The 9939-nt window shown below is 44.7% G+C and overlaps 1 protein-coding gene across 1 annotated transcript in view; it reads left to right on the top strand.

The window, feature by feature from the left end:
• Positions 1 to 2699: 2699 nt before the first annotated feature.
• YWHAQ (tyrosine 3-monooxygenase/tryptophan 5-monooxygenase activation protein theta) overlaps positions 2700 to 9939 on the top strand; it is a 36653-nt gene continuing 29413 nt past the window's right edge. Inside the window, exons 1-2 of the mRNA XM_045549020.1 lie at positions 2700 to 2828; positions 3236 to 3621. Of these exons, the coding sequence (XP_045404976.1) occupies positions 3328 to 3621 (294 nt within the window). The 5' untranslated portion in view covers positions 2700 to 2828; positions 3236 to 3327. The remainder of the gene's footprint in view (positions 2829 to 3235; positions 3622 to 9939) is intronic.

Below are 9939 nucleotides of genomic sequence, written 5' to 3'. Positions count from 1 at the left end.
GGCAAAATCACAAATCTATAGCAAGGCTGCGACTTAGGATCTTCTGCCTCCAAGTTCACTGTGTTCCCTCTTGTTCCAACAGCTTCTTCATACCAGGTAATCTAGAAAAAAATTACAAGAACTTTAAATAAATAAGGCAATGACTTCTCAGTATTGTCTTTGCTAGCTGTTCTCTGGAGTTCTTCCTAGCATGTTGGATATGATGCCTATCAGGTTTCATATTTACTACGGTGCGACCCCGAAAGGACAGACTAATCTGATCCCTCCTTGAATTCCTATAGCACCTAGCAGAAAGCTGGGGAGAGTTGCTGGGGCAGCTGCAGCAGTAGATAAAGGATGGGCTTTGGCACCCAGACTGCAGGAGTCTATATCTAGGCTCTGCCGCTAGCTAGCTGTGTGACCCTATATGTAATACTTGACTGGTCTGTGCCTCAATTTTCTTGTCTGTGAAATGGACATGATGATCATAATAGCACCTACTTTGTGGCTGGCATTAAGCAGATTGAATGAGTAGATCGTTGCAAAAAACACTGCTTGACCCATGTAATCACTCAATAAATATTAGTTTTTTCTGTGTCTAGGGACTTCAAGTTCCCAGAGCCTTATTTTTCTCCATCCTGAGTTCGGAAAGAACAGAAGTCTTTAGGTGTGCAGAGGGTCCCTCTGGGCCTTCACAAAATGCAATTTCATAGTGCATGATTGGTTCAAAGCAGTTTTCACCCATGATTCCAGATGACCATAACCATATGAGTTATGTTCAATAATAAATATTATGTTCAATAAATATTTGGTTGAATGAAAGTAGAAATTTTAGAGACTGAGGTATAGAAGGCAGCAAAAACCTGCCCAAGGTCACCAGGGGAGATGGCAGCACAGCCTACACTTTCTGACAAAGAATTTAGTGTGCTTGCCCCTTCTGGATAGATCCTCTCTCCCTACCACAGAGGTTTAATCCCCTGACAATCTCCTCTCAAGGGTCTCCATCTCCCATCCACCTCCTCTGTTTTCTCCCCTGGCCTGGGCCATCTCTAATTTCAGTAAGCTTGAAATCCACTGGTCATACAGAAAGTGTTTTATCTGACCTTCCACGTGCAAATTCTTTCCACTGGGATTTCTTGGTGTCCGGCTCCACCCCAGCCCACATGGCCATAAACACTCGTGTGTCTACAGCCTGGCCCCAGGGGTTCCAGAAATAACAGCAGGGCCCTCCATTAGAACGCTGGAACATAGTAAGGCGTTTCTGCATTAAGACACAGGCCCTTTCCAATCCAGGCCTCTCCTGTCTGTCAAAGCACAAAGCAACCCTTACAAGTTAGGACAGGGAGGGCACCTGGAGGGAGTCTTGTTTTCTGGAAATTCTGCAGCTTCTCCCCCCAATCTGTTTGCCCTCTCAGATCTTCCATTCCAGAGATTCTCCAGATCTGGTCCAGTCTCTACTTAGAATTTGAAATTCTTTCTTGCCTGTAGCATTCTTTGCCTTTCTATTATGTGATCCATTCTTCTTTGGATGTGCTGGAATTGGGATCATAGCAGTGTGAGTCCAGATGGTTAATTCTCATCCTAAGATGGCACAAAGGCCACTTTCCAGACCAGCAGGACAGCCACTTTACTTGGAGTTGGGGGACTGGGTTAGTGCCAGGAGAGCAGGGCGTGGTTTAAAGAGAAAGGGAAAAGCTAGGGATGACTCTGAATACAAGGCATCTGGGGCAATCTTCCTCACTTCCTGAGGCCAAAATCAGAAATTAACATCCAGGGAGAGAGTTTTAGCTTTTCAAGTGTCCTCTCAAAAAATAGTACCAGGAAACAAAAAGCGTGTATACATAAGACAAGGGCATGAAAAATTATGTATTTAGGTGCATGACCTGGAAAGAAATAATAAAAATTGCTTTTCCTGAGGAGGGGTGTTATCAGATTTTTGGGTAGGGGCAAGAGTAATTATGGGTGTTCTCTTCCAAATTGTGCTTAATGTCATTTCCCATTCTAAAGAAAATCACTATACCTGGCACTGCCACAGAGACTTGCCTGGATCTTCTGGTATCTACCTTTTTACAAGAAAATTTTTGGTTTTATGTGCCCATCTGAAAACTTGAATTTAACCTGTAAAGGCCATACCGAAGCCACTTTCTCCAGGAACTAATTCCTCTTTAATGGGGATGGAATTATTTCTAATTCGCAGCCCTAATCGTAACGTCGTTAAAGTCTGGGATTAGTGTCTTGAGCTCCAAACCTTTGTCACGAATAGGGAGGTGGAGGAAAGAAAGGCGCCTGTGCAACAACACAGCCGATTATGTCACCCCCAGAAGTCCAGCCTCAGCCAGGCCGACCAGAGCCGCAGCTGCAGGGGCCAGCAAGATACTATGCACCATCTGCGGCGGCGGCTGCAGCAGGGGAGTCGGCCACCGCCACGGAGGTCGTGCGCGCCTCTCGGTCTCGTGCCGCACCCAGAAGTGCTGGGGTGGCGGGGAGGATGAGGGGAGTTGGTAACAGCATCGCCATGGCAACAGTGACGTCCTTTTACCCTGGATCTAATTGGAGGAAACCCCGTGGCCGAAGCCGCAGCCTGCCGGCCAACCGAACTTTCCCAAGCCGACCCACCCTCCTAGCCTCCGCTTCCCCTCCCGCCCCACCCCTTTCGCCCCCTTCCGCGCGCTCTGTCCTCACTGGCCAACGGCGGGGCGGGGGGCGGGACTCTTGGGGGCAGCTCGGCGCGTCATTGGGCGGCGGCCCGCCCCTCGGCTCCGGGGTAGGCTGAGACGGGAGGGTCCTCGGCTAAAGCCAAAAGCAGATCAAAGTGGTGGGACTCGCGTCGCGGCCGCGGAGACGTGAAGGTGAGCGCCAGGGTCGGCCCGCGGGCCCCTCCGGCCGCGCTGGGCTTCGGGGCCGGGCGGAGGCGTAGCCCTCGGACGCGGCCGGCCGCCGACGCCTCTCCTCAGGGACGGCTCCGGCGGGAAGGTGCGGGGCCAACGGCCGCTTCCATCTTGGGCCGGCCGGGCGGGGGCGGCGGGAGCGGCCCTGCTCGGGCTCCCCAGTGCGCCGGGCCTCCGGGCCGCCCCCGCGTCCTCGCGCCGCGGGGCCCTCGGCCGCTCCGGGCGCCCGGCAGGGGCGGGGGCGGGGGCGAGGGAAATTCAACCGGGCCGCGTGCGCGGGAGACAAAAGCGGGCGGCGGGCCGCATTGTCTCACGCCGCTCCCCTCCCTCCTTTTTGTTCTCGCCTGCGCCGCCCCGCCCCTCGGCAGCTCTCGAGGAGGACTCCTCCCGCTCCGGGTCGGCGCTCGCCTCGCTCGCCTCGTCCTCGGCCCCGGCCCCGGCCCCGCGCCGCCCGCCCGCCATGGAGAAGACGGAGCTGATCCAGAAGGCCAAGCTGGCCGAGCAGGCCGAGCGCTACGACGACATGGCCACCTGCATGAAGGCGGTGACCGAGCAGGGCGCCGAGCTGTCCAACGAGGAGCGCAACCTGCTCTCGGTGGCCTACAAGAACGTGGTCGGGGGCCGCAGGTCCGCCTGGAGGGTCATTTCGAGCATCGAGCAGAAGACCGACACCTCCGACAAGAAGTTGCAGCTGATTAAGGACTATCGGGAGAAAGTGGAGTCTGAGCTGAGGTCCATCTGCACCACGGTCCTGGTGAGTCCGCGCTGGCCCCGGTGGGGGGAGAAGGGGCGGCAGGAGCGGAGGGCTTTTGTGTGATGCCTTTGAGAATTTCGTGGGCTCGGAAAGAACCGTGAGCCAGGGCTTGCCAGATTGTCTGCCGATGTGGAGTGTTTGAGAAGGTCAGCCCTGGCTCTGGCTTCCTTTAGTGTGTTACTTCAGTTCTTCAGACTCAAGCCGCTTTTCCAAGGGTGAGTAAATGTTTTTTCCCAGATGCTGGGTTGCTGCCACACAGTGTAACTTTGAAACATCCGCGTAGGTTTGTACAAGACTGAAAATCATTTTTAAGCTTCTTGTGCTGGGAGACTGGGTACTGAGATCTGTGAAGCCTTTAAATGCGTTCATCGGGTTCATGCAGTTGAAAGAGGTACAGGCACCTTTTCGATAGAGACAACTGTGGTAGGTTTTCCTCTCAAAGCTGATAATGAAAATTTGCTTAGAAAATCTGAACAAATGCTTGATTTTTCAAGTAAGAGTATCTGTTGAGCTTTCCTTGTTAAAAACAGGAGAGGAGGGGAGTTTCCTAAACGCGAAAGAAAAAAAAACGTTCTGGTAAATTTCAATACTTAATAACATTTCCTTGCTATTGCATAGCTAAACTTAAGGCCTAATGTGTTGAGGTGAATTCATTTCTGATGTGGAGTAGACAAGGCAAGCTTTCCAGGTTTTGAACTGTCCAGTCTTAGCAAGGGCGACTGTTGGGTGGGATAGGTGGCTGTGTGATTCACCCTTATTAGCGAGAGAGAACATTTTTAGCTTTGTCATTGCATGGATTTTTTGATTAGTAAGATGAGTTTTAAAAATTTAAATACCAGCGTTATATCCTAGAGTGTTTTTAAATGTTTTAATGGGGCAAAGAGTTGTTTCTACAAATGAAATAGGAAATATCTGATAGTTTCCTTTCTGTAGGTGCCACTTTTACAAGAGACCTACTAATTGTTAACATTTGTTTCACATTGTATTTTAGGTGGGCTTTGAAAGGCAAGCATGCTAGATTGGTGATTTTTCAAAAGGGAATAGAAAGGAAAAAATTTCTCTTTCCTCCTAGCCTTTCTCTTGCATCCCATCAGAATGGTGGGACAGGAATTGTGTTTTCCTCCTCTTTTAAAAAAAATTTCTTTGACTTATCTGTTTTTCTAATATGGTGGCAGATCTTAAGAAAATCATGGCTGATGGAGATAGCTGGTGAAGGGACAGAGTGTGTAGTATAGTGGAGAAAACTTTTACTGGGATTATTTACTTTATAAAGGTGAGAGTTTATACTCATCGGTGTGTTCTTAGCTTCCAGTCCCTGCTTGGCATAGTGGAGGGAGACACTTATAGAAGCCTTTTGGACTTAATTGCTTGTATTAAAAAAAATTGCCAACTTCAAAGTGATGGAGGATTCAATACCATACGGCAGTGGCTATTGACAACCTTATCTACTATAAGATTCATAAGAGTTCCACATGTTAACAAGGTTTTCTATGTATGTGTTTCTTTTGGGTGTTCTCAGCATGTTTCAGTCTTTTTCTGTTCAGTTGTTACTTTTACTAGTTTGTTAGTTAGCTTAGGCAGCAATTCAGAATTACCACGAGATTTTTCCTGTTCTCTAGCAAATTAACTCTGAGCCAAGGGAATATTTGTTTTATTTCGTGGCTTTTATAAATTTTGTTTTTTAGGATGGCTTAAGGAGTAGAAGAGAATTTTGCTTACTTGATACGTGGCTTGAGATAGAAACCAGGTATATTAAAGTAGAACTTTCATACAGATGATTTCAATAGGAGGGAACCCCTGAAATTAGGACAGTCTTTTTTTTTTATACCAAGAGGAAATAGAAGAATTTAGCTTCATTAATCTGAGATACCAAGGCATAAATAAAACATGTTATTAGTAAAATGACTTGAGAAACTAATTGTGGCTTGGCAGCCAACGTGTAAAAAAATAAACTGGGAAAGCACATCTTCAAGTTGGCAACTTATTTGAGAGCTTGCTGTGTGCAAGGAGTACTAAACGGTATGGGGAAGAAGAAAGCTGAGAACCATAGATTTTATCCTCCAGTAATTTATAATATAGAGTGCATGTGAGAAATATACAAACATAAATAATACAAGATGATTCCCACAAGATGGTTATGAACAAATCACTACATAGTTTGAGACATAGGAAACAGAAACCTCCGGAAAGACTTCACAAAGATAGTGGCTTTGGGGATGAGTGTCGAGGGAGGAGGATGGGGGGGGGTTGTCAATATTCAAGGCAGAAGTAACATACAGGATAGGGCTTGTTCAGGGAAGAATGTGTCAGTGTGATTGAGGCAGAGTATGTGACAGCCATTGCAGGAGAGAAGCCTGGAAAGGAAGTTAGGAACTGTAATTTATAAGAGAGGGTCAGAGGGAGGGATTTTCCTCATTTGGTTGGCAGTGGGGAGACATTGAAGATTGTTGGATGGTGTGCATGTAGCAGTGTCACGGTTTGATTGCTAACTAACCAGTCTGTAATGTGAACTGACTGGGAAGTGATAGACTCGTGAACAAGAGTCTGATAATTGATAAATTAGTAACTTAATTAGGAGTCTATCAAAATATTGAGGAAAAAATGAAGCCTAAAATAGTTGAACATGCATGCTATCATGGAGGGGGTTTTCTTTCTTTTTTGTGAACAGGAGGGAGAATTTGGTGTGGAGGAAGTAGGTGAGACTGACTTGGTTATAGAAGGCTAGTAAGAATAACAGGAAGGATAGCCAAAATTATTCAAAATAGCCGAGATTCTTGGTCTCTTCTTTCCCTTTCATAGACTAGATGGGATGGAATTATTGGAACCATTTATTCAAAATGAACATGGTAGACAACCATGTTCAATAATTACTGTATTGAGAGAGGTTATTGAACTGTGGAAGCAGAAAAAATGTTAAAATCCAAACAAGCTCTCTAAAGAGCAAATGAGTTTGAGGGCCAAAATGGCCAAGACCAAACTCTTTTTTTTTTTTTTTTTTTGAGACAGAGTGTCACTTTGTTGCCCGGGCTAGAGTGAGTGCCGTGGCGTCAGCCTAGCTCACAGCAACCTCACACTCCTGGGCTTAAGCGATCCTACTGCCTCAGCCTCCCGAGTAGCTGGGACTACAGGCATGTGCCACCATGCCCGGCTAATTTTTTTTTTTTTGCTATATATATTTTTAGTTGGCCAGATAATTTCTTTCTATTTTTAGTAGAGACGGGGTCTCACTCAGGCTGGTCTCGAACTCCTGACCTCGAGCGATCCACCCACCTCGGCCTCCCAGAGCTAGGATTACAGGCGTGAGCCACCGCGCCCGGCAAGACCAAACTCTTAATGGAAATCTGTGAGAAGTTAGCTCTGTCACCAGAGCTAACTTATCACCAAGTTAGCTCTGTGACTCAGTGTCATTGTAAAACCAGGAAGTTGGACTGAACATTCTAGATTTCTTCCAATTTTGATATCTTTGGGCTATAAAGTTATATAGGTCCTAGCCATTCGACCTTTGCTCTGACTTTGTTGCACATCTAAAATGAGTATTTAAAGTTCAGGTTGAAGAACATGTCAACAATACATGAAATACTGAGAAACTGGTGGCTTTAGTGAAATGAGATTGGGAAGAAGTGATGTGGGAGTAATAGTTGATCTTACTGAGTGTTAGGAAGAGCAAAGTTAAAGTGAAAAACTGGGCAGTAGTTAAATAGCATGTGTAAGATGTTTGGGAGTCATTAAGAACTTCGATGTGAGGGAAGGGCAAATCAAAGAAATCAAAGGGACTTGGGAACAAAATCTATCATTTACAAAGTAGGTGACCTTGGAATAAGAACCAGACATCTAGTGTATACAAGGTAACTTCTGTCTCAAACACCATGTTAGCCTCTCCTGTAGATTAATTTTATTAAATAGTAGAATAATTTCAGTAGACTGCTTCAGTATAATGGATAAACAATTTCAGAAACTAAAGTCTATGTTATGATTTTTAAAAATAAGAATCACTTAAAATAGTATGTAGAGAATCTATGAAAGTTGTTTGTCATTGTAAAAGCTCTATAACCTTAGTTCAGCAGTATACTTAAATTTAGTTGTGTTCCAAATTAAATTAATCTCTTTTAATGAAAATGTGTCTCTTATACTGGTCATTATTTTTGAGTAAGACTGATAATGTTATTCTTGATAGTTAATGAATCTTGATGTGATTTTATTGACATAATGGAAAAAGTATGGGCTCTGATTCCAGCAGTCTGGAATGATTCATTGCTACATTACCTTATAGTTTCATGAGCAGTGGCAAGTTTTTTAATCAGCCTCTGTTTCTTCATCTGTAAGTTGGTGTTGATGGTGCCTGTCTTTATAGGCTTGTAGGTAGAATAACAGCTAATAACTGGCATTTTTTGGACACTATTTATGGGACACTAAGCACCATTTTAAGCATTTTATATACGCCTGTTGTTCCTGTAAGTTACATTGATAGTATTTCTGTTATAAAGTCGAGGGAACTGGAGCATAAGGAAGTTAGTAACATGCATAAAAGCAAGTAAGTGGTAAAGATTTGAAGTCAAGTGGTGTGTCTGTTAATGAAGTGAAATGGAACACAGGGTGGCAAACTGAAGACCAAAGTGTGAATCTGTTTTGAGGAATTTGTGCATTTTAATAAATATAAGATATTGTATTTGCAACTTAGGAGAGAAGGAAGATAGATCTGTGGTGGGCAAAACTCCATGAGTCTGTAATATTGAAGCTTTCGTTATATATAGTATATTACAATAAAATTTAAAAACTCCTGGCCGGGCGTGGTGGCTAATACCCACCTGTAATCCTAGCACTCTGGGAGGCCGAGGTGGGAGGATCGGTTGAGGTCAGGAGTTCAAGAGCAGCCTGAGCAAGAGCAAGACTCTGTCTTTACTAAAAATAGAAAAATTAGCCAGGAATTTGAGGTTGCTGTGAGCTAGGCTGACATGATGGCACTCTAGCCTGGGCAACAGAGCAAGATTCTGTCTCAAAAAAAAAAAAAACCTCCTTAGTTTTTGGGTTTTTTGCTCTTGGATTGTAAGCTTCTTAAAGCCCAGAGTTTTGGGGGTTTTTTGTTTGTTTGTTTGTTTTTGGAAGAGTGGCATGGAATGAAATATCGTAAGTGTAAGGTTAGATCAAGGTTTCTCAACCAGGGTGATTTTACCTACTCCCTAGCCCCAAGGGAACTCTTGGCAACATCTAGAGACATTTTTACTTGTTAAAACTTGGGAGTGCTACTAACTTCTATTGGGCAGAAGCCTGAATGCTGCTAAGCATCATATAATGCACAGGACATCCCCCACCCCCCAAACAAACACCCACCCCAAAATGCCAATAATGCCAAGATTGAGAAACCTTGGGTTAGATCATAAATAAGATGAGCTGTATTAAATTGTACCAAATTGTATTGTGCCTGTCCTTTGGATTCTTAATAACGTGTTGGTGTCTTATCTGAACTTTGTCTAGACATACCACTTTTTTCCTTGTCAGTATTTGTGTATGCTATTTAACTCCGTAGTTCACTTTACTGGAACTTAATCAGCAGGTCCTGTATTTTCAAAGTGCTACCTCATGGTTGCCTCCAAAGCGCTGAGATTGGCTCTTTTTAAAAACTTGGCACGGAGAAAAAAGACTGACTGAAATTAATATTGGAATCTATTAGGAAGATGCAGTGAAAATTGATGAGCAGTAAATATTTTGCTTCCTTCATAACTTCCATTAATAGCTCGGCAATTGTTCAGACTTTTTATTTTTTATTTTTTTTGAGATAGGGTCCTGCTCTGTTGCCCAGGCTAGAGTGCAGTGGTGTCATCATAGCTCACTGCAACCTGAAACTCCTGGGCTCAAGCAATTCTCCCTCCTCAGCCTCCCGAGTAGTGGGGACCTCACGTGCAAACCACTAGGCCAGGCTAATTTTTCCATTTTTTGTAAAGACAGGGTCTTGCTCTTGCTTTGGCTGGTCTCCAACTCCTGAGCTCAAGTGATCCTCCTGCCTCAGCCTCCCCAAAGTGCTAGGATTATAGGCGTGAGCCACTGTGCCTAGCCTGGTTCAGACTTTAAACCTGTATGTGTGTTTATTTGGATGTTGCATAATGCTACTGTTACCCTATATTTAGGTTGTAAACAATTTTTCTCCATTATAACCAACATTGGGAAGAACATCCTGGTTGCATGCTTTGCACTAGGATTTACTTACCTTAAGTTCTTGAAAGTGGAATTTACGAATCAAAAGATTTGCAATTCCTCCCCCCCCCCATAGCCCTCTGAAAAAATATGGGTGTACACTGTCAGCAATGGTTGAGAATGGTCATT

The sequence above is a fragment of the Lemur catta genome, chromosome 4 (assembly GCF_020740605.2).
Source record: "Lemur catta isolate mLemCat1 chromosome 4, mLemCat1.pri, whole genome shotgun sequence".
Taxonomy (NCBI): Eukaryota; Metazoa; Chordata; class Mammalia; order Primates; family Lemuridae; genus Lemur; species Lemur catta.
This window is presented reverse-complemented; position numbering and strand designations above follow the sequence as displayed.